At 47.0% G+C, this 13,671-nt stretch overlaps 1 protein-coding gene across 6 annotated transcripts in view; it reads left to right on the forward strand.

The window, feature by feature from the left end:
- HEG1 (heart development protein with EGF like domains 1) overlaps positions 1 to 13,671 on the forward strand; it is an 82,257-nt gene that overhangs the window by 43,372 nt on the left and 25,214 nt on the right. For 5 of the 6 annotated variants that reach the window (XM_073804124.1, XM_033855723.2, XM_073804125.1 and 2 more), the window contains 5 exons: positions 4,168 to 4,271; positions 6,991 to 7,049; positions 7,297 to 7,457; positions 10,241 to 10,345; positions 11,307 to 11,441. In XM_073804124.1, coding sequence (XP_073660225.1) covers positions 4,168 to 4,271; positions 6,991 to 7,049; positions 7,297 to 7,457; positions 10,241 to 10,345; positions 11,307 to 11,441 — 564 coding nt within the window. The remainder of the gene's footprint in view (positions 1 to 4,167; positions 4,272 to 6,990; positions 7,050 to 7,296; positions 7,458 to 10,240; positions 10,346 to 11,306; positions 11,442 to 13,671) is intronic. The other variant, XM_019922815.3, reaches the window with a different exon arrangement.

Consider the following 13,671-nt stretch of genomic DNA (forward strand, 5'->3'; position numbering starts at 1 on the left):
AAGGAATAACTTTAAGGAATATAGAAGGGAGTGGAAGACACTGCCTATTATTCCACCACTCAGAGATGTAGCACCTTATTTGCAGTCTTTTTTAGTGTGTGTTATATTTTGATATAGTTGAAGTCATGTGGTATTTGTACAAACTTTATACCTTAAACATTTTTCCATGTTATTAAAACTATTATACAAACTTTGTAATGACTGCATAAATATGCCATCATTTGTGCATAACACTATTTGCTTAACCATTCCACCCTATGGTTAGGGGGGAAAAAAAATCAAAAGAATATTCTAACCAAAGAGTTAAAAAAAAAATTTAGGGAGAGAAAAAAGAGAATAAAACCCTGATTATCCTACCACATTCACACATTCTTTTCATTTTTAAAAACGATCTTCGTGGGCTTCCCTGGTGGCGCAGTGGTTAAGAATCCACCTGCCAGTGCAGGGGACAGGGGTTCGAGCCCTGGGCCAGGAAGATCCCACAGGCCACGGAGCAACTAAGCCCGTGCGCCACAACTACTTAGCCTGCGCTCTAGAGCCCACGAGCCACAACTACTGAAGCCCGCGTGCCTAGAGCCCGTGCTCCGCAACAAGAGAAGCCACCGCAATGAGAAGCCCGCGCACGGCAACGAAGACCCAACTCAGCCAAAAATAAATAAATTTTTTAAAAAAGATCTTCATGTTCTTGTCCACAGACAAGATACAGTTTTTACAAAGCTACTGCCATAATTGTATCATACAGTTTTTCACATTTTGATCCCGAATTTAATATTTTATGAAGCTGGTTGGTTTTAGATATAATCTCCATTTTACAGGTTAAAAAGCAAACAACCCAAATGAAAACTAAGGCCCTGATAAAGTACTAACTGGCCCAGCTTGTACAACCGCTTGATGAGACGCCAGGTTTGCAGCCCACAGTCCTTCCATCACACAGTGCTGTGTTCGCTCTGGGAGCTTTCTTGCACACAGGCTGTGTAATCTGTGTTAGAGCGCCGAGGTCAATGAAGAACTTGAAGAAATTACAAATGAGGAAGATAGAGTTATCTAAGATGGATAGGGAGCTGGTGGGTACAGTGACTCAACTTGGAATCAACTTATATTGCCCAGTGTCATACTCAACACAGAGAAAGTGCTCAGTAAATGTGTTTTTGAGAGAGCAAATATCTGTGTCCTTTGAAAGTGTTCTTTGCATGACTTGCAGTGCCCATAGGCTGAGGGGAATAATCAGAGTTTTTAAGAAGGTGGTGTCAAATAACAAAACTAAAACAATTTGGTAATGAGTTTGATGTTCTTTACTCAAGGGAAAGCAGTCCATGGACTGGGGAAGTACAGGGTCTCTCTCACAAGCAGTGGAAGGAACACTCTTTCTGAGCTACTTTGGGCCAGAGTGAGTTTCATAGCGCGCAGAAGCAGCAACGTGGACACAGGGCATGATTGGCTGGGGTTGCATATATGACCTTATTTAGAAAGATCAAGGAACAAGGAAATAAGTAGAGCCCAGAGTTGGCTTTGCTGTTGGGGATTGGCTGACTGATATGCTGCATTACTGGTCCAGGGGAGCGTTTACAGGAACTCTAAAGTTTGACTTGCTGACGTGGCACCCCAGGCAGGTGCAGCTCCATCTTGGGGCTAGAAATGTATTTCAATAGTTGGTACCCTACTAAAATAATGGTAGCATTTAGAAAATTGTTTAAAATACAAGGATCAAGTCAAAGCGTTATTTTTAAGGAAGAAAAATCTGGGAGTATAGACATCAGTCAAAGTCGAGAAGTCCTCGTATTCTAATAGATAATTTGCAGTTGGGTCACCTATTCCATTTAGCTACACCCTGTAAGAAATCAGCAAGGAGTTTTCAGTTTAAGAATGGAGATGATGGAAATGATTTTATCTTGAAACAGTATGGAAAGTACACTTGCCAGGGACTCAAATGCCAGGCTTCCAGCTCCATGTCCAGCACCTACAGCACACTGACCCCTGAGCATCAATTTCCTCATCTGTAAAAATCAGATTACCACCTGCTCTGCTTCCCACTCAGGGTTATTATGAAGATCAAATAAATAATATATTTGAGCAAGCTTGGAAAATGGTAGGGGTCTCCAGGTGGGAGGTATCCTTTGACATTAGTCTTCTAATCTCTTGGACCAGAGCTGAAAGCAATGAAAATGATAAACTACTTTGAATATAAAGCAATAATTTTGGATCTTTAAAAAATCATTTAGATAACCTGTGGAAATCAACAGTTAAAAATCGCCCTAAAGCCAGATGATGTAACTGCAGTGTGAAGATGGGAATGTGTCTGGGAGAGGGCAGGGCTGGGGGGACACTGCGGTGCCTTATTCGTATTCACACAGATGCAGAGGCCACATTTACTGTCCTGGTTCGGAAGAGATCTGTGTACCTGATGCTTACCATATGTATGTTTCTGCACAGAGTCTGGGCACAGACCTAGACCTGTGAGATGGGAGGACGAAGGAGCGGGGTGACTGTTCTGGAAGCCTGTGTGTGGAGGGTCCCACAGGCACCGTGCATCAGGAGGAGAGCCACTTATTGTGTTAACAATCATCTTTCCCTTTTCAAGTCATTTAGCTTCATTGTTCATAAACACCAGTGGAATATGCAAATTAGAGCACGCGGAAGCTCTTTCATTTGGCCAGGAATGTTTTCAAAGCGCTCCCTGCTTCTCAGAAAGAGTCCTAAGCAGCTGGCTTCACTGAACTGTAGAACAAGCAAAAAGATGTTAAATAAGGATTAAGGGCTTTAGACAGTAAGTATAAGATGTTAAATGTTTTCTCTGGCTCATCTGTGGGCCTTTTTCTTAATTCAGCAGGCAAGCTTTCTATGAAAGAGCAGCTTCATGTGTTTCTGTGTTTGGGTTTATTTATATTTTTTTCTGGTCCAGAGAGAAAGATAAGAATTTAATCTAAAGGAAGATAAGAGCCAGATATAAAGCAGGCTGTCCTAATTTTTTTTTTTTTTTTTTTGCGGTACACGGCCCTCTCACTGTTGTGGCCTCTCCCGCTGCGGAGCGCAGGCTCCGGACGCGCAGGCTCAGTGGCCATGGCTCACGGGCCCAGCCGCTCTGCGGCATGTGGGATCCTCCCGGACCGGGGCACGAACCCACGTCCCCTGCATCGGCAGGCGGACTCTCAACCACTGCGCCACCAGGGAAGCCCTGTCCTAATTTTTGATTGTCTGCCCATTTGTAAGTTCTGTCACCCTCAGGCCCAATCAGCACAAATTGATGTTAACTAGAATTTTATTTTATGAGTGAAATGGGCCTTGAAAATGGCGCTATTTTCTTTCATGTCTGAACCCAACAGTATCTTGAATATGGGTTGTTTTCATTGTATGGCTTGTAGTCATGGAGTCTGGCGGCCCCCTGAGTGGAGTCCTGTTACAGATGTTTGACACCTTTCTCTGTAGCCACTTGGTTGTCCTTAGACTATGAGATTCCTCACGGGGCTGGGGGTTTAGGGGGAAAGAAGAACTTGGAAGATGGACACACATGACGTTAAATGTTAATTTTGGCCCTTGGGAGCTGGGTGATCTTGGGAAGTAACCTGGCTTCTGGAAGCCTCTTTTATCAATGATAGAGCAGGCATTTCCTCTGAGCAAGAGGCATGGGGAATGGATGGAGGTGACTCTCATGAGAAGAGGAAACCAGAGCACGCCCTTGAAGTGGAGGGCTGGCTAACTTGGTAAAAGACCTAGAGAGAAAGAGCTTTCCTCCATCCGAAGCTTTATAGGGGCCCACGAGCGTTTGTCTTTCCAACCCCACGTCTCCCTCCCCTCTTCCTGGAAGTGTGTTCTTTAGACCAGCTCATCTCTCTCCTCTGTTACAGCTTCACTGAGCATCTAAGATGTGGGAGGCCACTGGAGAGACGAGGGAAGCTCACTCTCTCAGAGCCCTCACACATATGAAGAAGGCTCTTTGGAGCCTCTCACCCAAAGGTCTGCTCAGACTGAGTCTTCAGCTCAGCTCAGTAGGTGCTCCCATTGCTAGAGGAGCCCCGAAGAGGGAGGGGTGGTCTCCACCCTCCAGGAGAAAGAAATGCACAGAGAGCATCCTGGGAGGTGGAGGAAAGTTGGGTGCCTTGAGATTTACAGACACTCAGCCATGCGTAGGTGGACCTTGTGAGGTCTAACAGGTTATGTTTTCATTTTCAGTTAGAACCTTCGTGACAGAGTTTAAATTGAAGAAAGTATTTCTTAATGCCACCGTGGAAAAACATTCAGACCTCCGTGAAGTTGAAAATGAGATCACCAAAACGGTAGGTTTCCCAAAAGGCATCTTCCTGCTAGTCCTTTGTTTTCCAGAACAGATTTTATTCAGAATCGGGAACATCCTGGGGATCAGCTGTATCTCCCGGGCTGTTCATTTCTATTATATTTGGAAGGTGAACTTTAGGGTAAAATTAAAGGCCTCTCGGAAGTAGAAGGGAGGTGTTGAGAACCAGTGATGCCTGTAGAAGCATTTCTTCTAATGTGTCTTCCCATGCAGCCTTTATTGGTGCCTTGGCATTTCTTTTCCATGTTCAGACTCATAGTTACAGACATTTAGGTGACATGCACCAATAAGAGCTGCTGGTGAAGCGGAAAGACCCAGAAAATCCTACTGTCCCATCTGCTGTTGACATGCTTTGTGATTTTTCTGTCTGTGTTATGGAACCTGGAGAGAATGATGCTTTTTTCTCAAGGGAATGCCAAAGGTGGAACAGTTAATCCTATTATCCAGGGTTGAGAATTCACTGAGTAGATTATCTAGGGGCCTTTGATTCTTCTTCTTTCCCTCCTTGCCTGCTTTTTGTCAGGAAAAAGACAAGAAAGAAAAAAAAGAAAAATGGAGAGGAAAGAAGAAGAGATAGAAATGAAGCCTCTCAGCTGCTACCGTAGTCTAAGATTTGGTGTTCAGAAAATTGAAATTTGCCATTAAAATAAGTTTTAGAGATTGATTGCTGATTTTAATTTTACTTGTACTTTATGGGTAAGAGTATATTAGCCAAAACCTATAGGATTTTATGGGACCATGGGTTTTATTTGTGTAAAATGTAGATTCCAATTCCATTTCTGTAGCTACTGAGCATCTACTCTGTGACAGGCACTTTACCAGATGCGTCACTCCTATAAGAGGTATTGCCAACACTTTTACAGAGGGAAAACTGGCAGGTTCTGGGAGTTAGTGACATTGCCTGAGTTTACACAGAGCAGGTGCAAAGTTAGAGACCACTCTCACTTCTGACACCAGTTGCGAGTTTGGGGGTCCCCAAGAAACACTCAGTTTTGATAATGCACTAGAAGGACTCACAGATCTCACTGAAAGCTGTTATACTTGTGGTTACGGTTTATTACAGTGAAAAGATCCAGGTTACAGTCAGCTAAGGGAAGAGACGCATGGGGCAGAGTCCAGGAGGGATTCAAATTCAGTGCTTCCGGTCGTCGTCTCCCCATGGGGTCATGGACAGGGTTAACTCCTCTCAGCAATGATGTGTACAGTATTCATAGAGTATCACCAACCAGGGAGACTCACCTGAGCCTTGGTGTCTAGAGCCAAAACACAGATAGTCAACTGCCCATATGGCTGACCTCAGTCTCCAGCCCCTCTGGAGAGGTAACCCTTTGGGTTACCCTTTGTAACCCCAATCCTCACCATAAATCACACTGTTAGATTATCTGGAGCAGCCCAGGGTCTCCAGGTAAACAAAGGCAGGACATTCCAAAGGCTTAGAAATTACCTCCCAGGAGTCAAGGGCCAGACCTCTCTTTGAGTAAGGTCGAATTCTTTACTATATGACAGGGTTTTACGTCTACTAACCCTATACCTGGTGTTCTTGGCACTGCACCACAGCTGCCTCTTAGTTCGGTTGTAGGTCAATATTTCCTTCTAAGATAGTACAGAGGCTGAGAAACTCGTGCAGAGGTACAGTCCTTCCCATTACACGGTGCTCAGTGACTTACCTGATTTGCTCATTTTTACCCAGTATCAACATATAATTTATTAGTGATGTGACATCCCCACCCCCAAGATATAGTGAAGATTTGGCTATGACTAGAGAAGATTTAGGCTATGACTCAAGTAGTCTTTCCCAAGGTGCCGTTCTGTTCTGAAATGTGCTATTTCTGTTTTTTCCTGGGGAAAAAAGTTTAAGTAATAATAATAATAAATCGTTACCTTGTGAATATAAAGTCATGTCATACAAAGCCAAAAAAGGGTTTGATAGCATCCCGTGTTTTGAATCCATCTTGTGAAGGGTGAGATGTGTCTGACACACAGGCTTTGAAGACAGGTGGGTTGCATTGGTCAAGGTATTGAGACCTTCTGCTGCATAAAGGGAATCCCCAGCCCCTACTGTGGGTGGAGGGGGAGTGGAGAAGCAGGCATGGTACTTCATGCCCCACAGGGATTTTCTGCTCTTTCCGAGAGCACAAGGCAAACACAGGGAGAGTCACTCTTAATTTGCTCTCTACAAAAGGGCTCTTGACCCATGTAATGTAATTTCCTATGGAGAGCCTTATTGAAGAGGACCTATCTGTGAGTTAGGTCAACTCATTGTAGATTATGAGGGGTCTGTGTCAGGCCTGCCAGACCTGGGGTAGCTGAAAGGCACCCAGCCTTTTCAGTGAGGCTTGTTCACTATGCAAAGTCCAAATAAACAGTTGCCTCTGAGGTTTTTGAAACCCTGGGTCTTAGAAGAGATCTGCTCCTTTGAAGATGTTTGCATCCAAGGGTGCTGTTCTGAACATCATTTCCTGCCCAGATTTTCCCCACTGATTTACTCTCTGCCTCTCTCCCTTTGTACTCATGGAACAACAGAATAAGAGCAGAAAGGCATTTAAGAAAGGAACAGAAAAGACACCACTCCTGCGTAAGGCTGCCTGCTGACAACTTGATGGCTGGAAAACGCCTATTTGATCCTGAAAATAGGAAATTCGTTCTAGGTTTAAGGCTTTTGTCTGACTCACAGTTAACGATAAACCTGTTCTTCCTTTCAGTTAAATGTGTGTTTTTCAACATTACCTGGTTATACCCGATCCACAGCTCATGCTTCTAGGTAAGTAACAGGATTATATTCGTTTGTGAACCAGTCTATAGAAAGGGGAGGATGTTCTAACATGGGTGATGGCAACAAAACTGGGCCTTGTTTTGATTGGGCCATAGGGTGATCCGGGGCCAAGGTCACTGGTACTTCATGCTTTCCCAGCCCATCACTGGAGAATGGGGAGGACACTCATTTTCCAAAAGCCCTGGGGCCCACATGTCGTTTTAGGACAATTAAAACCTACGTATTTTGCCTGTAGGGAGCCCAGTGCGGTGGTGATGTCACTGCAAACCACCTTTTCCCTGGCCTCCAACGTGACGCTGTTCGACCTGGCCGATGGGATGCAGAAATGTGTCAACTCCTGCAGGGCCTCTGCTGAGGTCTGCCAGCTCTTGGGTTCTCAGAGGCGGATCTTTAGAGGTAAGAGGCCCTCTGCGAGGACCCCACCCATTCAGTTAGGCACAGACTGAGGGTAGACGTGTAAGGCATTCAGGGTTCAGGTCCAAGAAACTTGTCACAGAACCAGCCTGAAATGGGCGTTAAGCACAAGGCCTTTCTGCATCTTTGTGTACACATGCACAGACACACACACACACGCGCACGCGCGCACGCGCGCGCACACACACACACACACACACACACACACACACACAGTCCTGTACACCCAGCCTTGAAGGCCCCCAGTCCTTGGCATACTGTTTCTATTTCTTCTATCCAGCATTAGTATTGGAAGGGATGTAGGAGCTGATGTAATGGAGCAAAAAGCACTCTTCTTTCCCTTGAAAGGTTCCTCCTCTCTCTGGGGAGATAGAAATTCACACACAGAATGTACATGCTTGTCAATGACTCCAGACCTTCATCTTGACATACCATTAGGTTAAAAAAAAAAGCATGTACGGAATCACCCGTCTTTCTGTGTATTTGTTTGCAAATTCTATTTGCACAGAAACAAGACTAGAAGATTAGAGGGCAAACTGCTCACCGTCCATGATTTCTCTTTTCTTGTTCTTTATCTGTTTTTGTTGAAAGCTTCTACAGTGCATCTGATGTGAGGCAGCTGAAGAAAGGGATCAGAAACAAGTTTGGAAGGCAAATTCGGGTCTTGGAGGGGAGGTTTCGCCTCTGGGATGGGAAAACTCTGCTGGAATCAAAAGTGCTTCCTCATGCAGGGGGGCTTGCCCCTGCTGTGTCTCATAAGTGGTCAGAGCTGGCTCTGGTTCGCTCATTTTACTACACAGAGGACTGGTGAGGGATGCAGAGTCGGAGGGAAGCTCCCCATCTGGTGCCCAGATGCTCGACTAAGTTGTAGGTAGCAGGTTTGGTGCTCTGCCTGCTGGAGATCCAGGACGTTCCCGATGAGCTAGAGCTTTGTAAGAGCGGGTCTGGAGAGCCCTCCTTATGGACTGTGCATTACAGACCTGGCAGTTAACCTTTTGCTCAGGGATAAATGCTAGAGCTTTGCCCATTTAAGGGCTATTCACTTGAAAAAAAAAAAAAAAAGAGAGAGAGAGCTAAGCATTCTGGAGTTGAAGTTGCTATCATTCAGCTTCATTGGGGAATTGGTTAAAAAGTTCCTGCCCCATCACACGGTACTCTGCTTTGATTTTAGTTTCTTTCTCTTGCCAGTGATTTAAAGGTTCCAATTTTTCCTCCCCAGAAAGTAGGAAGGGGACCTTGCAGTTCACTAAACACGTGTGGAATACATGCTACGTGGTCAGCATTATATTAGGTTACTTTTTTTGTCCTTAGTAAACGTATTTCATGTTTTGCAAATCAAGTGGCAAGATATTTGGATTTGTAAGGGCCATGCCCGTGGCAGCCCTGCCCACTCTCTGGCCCCCATTCTTCCAACTGCTCAGATGTAGCTTACGGGAAAGCTCGTGTCTTCCTTGCCAAGGTCACTTTTTTTTTTTTTTTTTAAAGACTTTTTTCTAGAGCAGAGTTAGGTTCACAGCAAAATTAAGAGGCAGGTACAGAGATTTCCCACAGACTTCCTGCCTCCACATGTACTGGTGCCCATTCTTTGCCTCTGCTTTCCAAGCCCCTGAGAACAAAGATGGCCATGCATCTTGGCTGAAAACAGCCTCACCTCTCTGTTTTCCCTCCCAGGGCTTCTCCAGGTTTTGCCAGCACACTGCTTGGTCCCTCACTCACCTGTCTGAGTGCTAGAGAGGCGGGCTGGACAAGGGGGAGCTGTCAGCTTCTGACATCTGGGTGTTCCCGACACGTGGGAGGCACCGGGCCACTCTGGCCGCTGCCCTTGGAAGGGCAGTTTCTTCCCCTTCAATTCACAAAACATCTACTTCCTCGCCTTTCAAAGAACTGTAGCTCTCATCTCTCCAGAGGTTTAGAGTCCTTGGAAATCCCCCAGGGAGCGTCCCAGCCTTAGATTCACATAAATTCTCATTGTCTGTTTGGCGGATGGTATGCGCAGGAAGGAGCATGGGAATTGTAGATGCAGAAAAATCACATCACCAGGCTGAAAACGAAAACGGCCTTCTACGTGGTTCCGTTGGATGGACTGATGACAGAATGTTCTTTGAGAATTTTGAGGATAGCAACCCCTCCATCGCAAAGGCGGGGCCAGCTTTCCCTGTCTTCAAGTGAATCTGCTTCTGTGCCGGGAAGAGTTGCTTCAGCAGGGCGAGCAGTATTTGCCAACAGGCGGGATTCGTGGGCAGGGTGGAGGGAAAACGTGACATTGGCTTCCAGAAAATATCTAATCAGGCCAGGCAACTCAGGCTGGCTGCTGCACCAACTAGTACCAGCCTGGACGGCCTTCTGTGCTGGAGATATTTCTTTATATTAAGGCTTTAGATGAGAGATTGTGGCCGTTTAGTGCCCCTCTGTGCCAACTTCACCGTGTTTGCCTGGTGAGATTTTCCATTTTTCATTTTTCTCCCTTAAATACAGACCTTTCACAATAAACAAAGGAAATTGTATCACACACACCAATAGGTTCTGATTTAGCATGCCAGCTTCCACTGATAAAGGCAGGAAATTCAGCTCTGAGAGCTGAAGCTGTGTCCTAAACTAACCTCCTGTGACCAAGGCACCCACTGGCCCCGAGCTCTCGAGACTCAGACAAGGAGGCAGATGCCGGGGTCCCTGTCACCAGAACCTGCCTGGGTGGGGTGGGGGTATAGCTGTGCTGTGTTAAGAGCTGGCAGCTGGTTTCTGAATCGGTTGGTGTTTTCCTTAAGGTGGGAGAAGGGAGCCCACACCTCACTGCCCAGTGTACCCGTGGCCCTTCCTCGGCTGTCTCCTCACGCTGAACTTGCTCACGCCCACCAAAAACAGCGGCGTAGGTCAGTCTCACCCTGTACATAGTGTAAATAAGTTACCGTCCACTATCCAAGTGATTTCATATTTTTGTTCTGTTGTCTGTATACCCCAATTACGTATGTTTTTTTGTTAGACCTACCTTAGATGGTAAAAAGCACCCTCGTCGTGTCCACTGCATACAGCCTCAGAGAGGGCGTGCTGTATACAACCTGAGAGAGGGTTCACTGTTTACAACTTCAGAGAGGGTCTGCTGTACGTAACCTCAAAGAAAGCCCACTGTATACAAACTCAGAGAGGGCTCACTGTGTACAACCTCACGGCCACATGCCCAGCAATGAATGCTTTCGGATAATCATGAAAGAGTTCTTTGTCGTCCCTGAAATGAGCCTGGCCCACATGGCCAGGAGCTGACGACCCAGAGCCCAGCAAGCCCCAGGCGGGCATCCGTACAGCGGGCAGGCGGACAGTGACAGAGCACATACAGCCCGGCTTACCTTCCACACCTCTCCTCAGAGTCAGTCTGCTAGGCAGCAGGCTACCCGCCACAGCAGGCGCTGCGTCCCTTTAGGCCAGACAGACACAGAGCCGGGACACACCTTAGCCGAGACAGGCCTTCTTCCTAAGGGAGCGGGTCACACTTTCCGGGCTTGTGGCGATTCTCCCCTGCAGCCCTAGAGCGTGAAGGTGCAGAGGATCCCACCCGTCGAGGGTTGTGTTTGCGGGGGACGCTGGAGCTGGCGACGGCACCCCGTTTCTTCTGGGTTTGTTTTCTGCCCCGTGAACTTTCACTAACAGACCCGGGGGCCGACTCGGGGGAGGAGCGGCAGAAGGCAGTGCAGAAGTGCCCTCTGAGAGGAGCGGCGCGCCACGCAGGCTCTTTTGGAAAGTGTTCTCTGAGCCTCTTGAAACAGGAAGTTCACGCATCTTAATGTTCGACGTGGAGGAGGTTTTGTTCTGTTTCACTGGCTTGTTTTTCCATTCTAGCGGGCAGCTTGTGCAAGCGGAAGACTCCAGAATGTGACAAAGAGACCTCCATCTGCACCGATCTGGATGGGGTCGCGCTGTGCCAGTGCAAGTCTGGCTACTTCCAGTTCAACAAGATGGACCACTCCTGCCGAGGTACCGCCGGTCTGGGGTTCTGTGGCCCAGGGGGTGGGGGAGGTGCTTTCCTCTGCCTGGGGCAGTGTCTCTGCTCTAGGGGTGACTGTTCTAATCTGGGGGTAACCGGTTCTAGTTATTTGGCTCCCAGCAGAGTTGAATACGTTATCTCCCTGGAATAATAGCATTATCTCTGACTGGTGCACACTGGTCTGGCCAACCAGATTCAAAGGAAAAGAAAAGAGAATGGAATGCCTGGGGTGGCCAGGCCTTTTTTTTTTTTTTCCTCCTAATTAGAGGAAATTAGAAAAATTACTGTTTTAATTCCCAAAGCTTTATTCTATTGTCTGCTAATCTTTTAAAATGAAAATACCAGCACGGAAGCAGGGCTGTACCTTTTAGTGGTAGCTGGCAGCCCGGGAGACCTGAGTCAGAGTCCCACTCTGCCTGCCCGTCCTGTATCATCTCGGGCAAGTCACTTTGCTTCGCTGAGCTTGAGTTTCCTCTTCTGTGAAATGGGTGCAGTGATACTTCGTTGGATATTCTAAGAATTAAAGAGGGCAGTGGTTACGGAGGTACTTTGTAAGCCATCAGCCTTTGCTCTTGTATTTTACCCAGGTTGTTGTTGAACCAATGAGTTCTGGTTTTAAGGGTTTCAAGGCAGAAACCTAATTCTGCTAATCTCTTAGGTGAGGATTAACTTCATCCAGTTTGAGACGAAGGCTGGTCAGTGCGCGCAGTGCAAGAATACTGCTTTAAAATAAAATGAATTCAAGTCCAGAGCACTGGGTACCCTGCCTTACGAAACCCTGCTGCAATTCGTGATCACAGGAAAACTAGCAACATAAAGGCATCACGTAGCCTTAGGCCTCGCATCACATGAGAACGTGTATGGCCCAGTTTTCCTGCTCAGTCAGTGCCTGCTGGTGACAGATGTACTGGAATCTGAGTAAAAATGGCGTCCTGGGGAAAGGTGACATGCCACTTATTTCTGTCAGGACTTCCCATTAGAGGAGAGGATAAAAATACATTTCAGGGCAGTGCTCTCATCCTGCGCTTCAGACCCTCTGACTTAGGTGCTTTGCAAGTGCACCTCCTCAGCTCTGCACACAGGCCCTGGGGTGGGGTTTGAAGAGGGGGCCCAACTCTGTGGGGCAACAGGCCTGATTCTGAAGCTCACAGCGCTTCTCAGTGCCCTGTCAGTCTGCCGCTTTGATACAGAGGTGACGCTTCTTAGTTCCCTCTTATCTGGTTTCATGCAAAGTGCTCCTGGCCCGTCTTAGAAACTGGGGCACTGAGCCCACTTCATGTGTGAAGGTAACGTCCTTCACACATGAAGTGCGCTGACGTCCCTGTGTGCTGGCGGCCGTGTGGCTACGTGGGGCAGTCATTTCTGTATGCAGTGCCTCTGCAATTTCGGGTGGCCTCAGGAGCAGCCCTGCCACCTTTGCTTCTGACTGGCATGAGTCATTTCCCTCTCTTTCCAAGTCAGTAGTTCTATAATTGTGTCGCTTACAGACTAGCATTAGCAATAGCAGAGCTGTCAAGGATTTACCAGATGCAGTGACACAGGCACCGGAAACCTTATGTCTATCAAGTAATGACCGGAGAATCGGCATAAGAAAACCGTGGTTAGCTTTTGGGCTTGTGGCCGAGGCCCTATGCAGCCTGGCTTCTGCAGTATCCTGTTGGTTAGATTTTCACCCATGGCCATCAGACTCCATGAATGGATCCCGGAGCTCCTTGGACCACAGCCCGGTCAGCTGGGTTCTGAGGGGTTACAGTGACATCTTCTGGCCGTTGGTGCTGGAGCACGGGGGTAGTTAAAAGAAGTACCCTCTCGGACACCTCAAATCCGGGGTCGGTCCCTGGTGTAAATCGAGGCTAAAGGCACGTGGGTGTGTGTTTTCTAAATCTCTGCACTTAACAGTTGTACATTAGCAACTGCATATTGTTCTTTATTGTACGCACACACACACCTTCTCAGTGTCTCCCATAAAATGTCTTTACCAGACTTTCCAAGCATCATGTAAAATTAAAGTAGGTGTCCTTCCTGTAGATGTCTTAGCTTCCGTCCATCATGCAGATATCCTGATGAATTCTAGCCACCTGTTTGCGGGTCTCTTTCTCTGACCAGGCTGCAGATACCTCGGGTGCCCGTCTCTAGAACATGCTTGCACATTATGGGGTTCCGTAAATGTCTGTCGAATGAACAGTTGGAGGGTAGGGCAGCATATATGATAGGACAGGA

The sequence above is a fragment of the Tursiops truncatus genome, chromosome 4 (assembly GCF_011762595.2).
Source record: "Tursiops truncatus isolate mTurTru1 chromosome 4, mTurTru1.mat.Y, whole genome shotgun sequence".
Taxonomy (NCBI): domain Eukaryota; kingdom Metazoa; phylum Chordata; class Mammalia; order Artiodactyla; family Delphinidae; genus Tursiops; species Tursiops truncatus.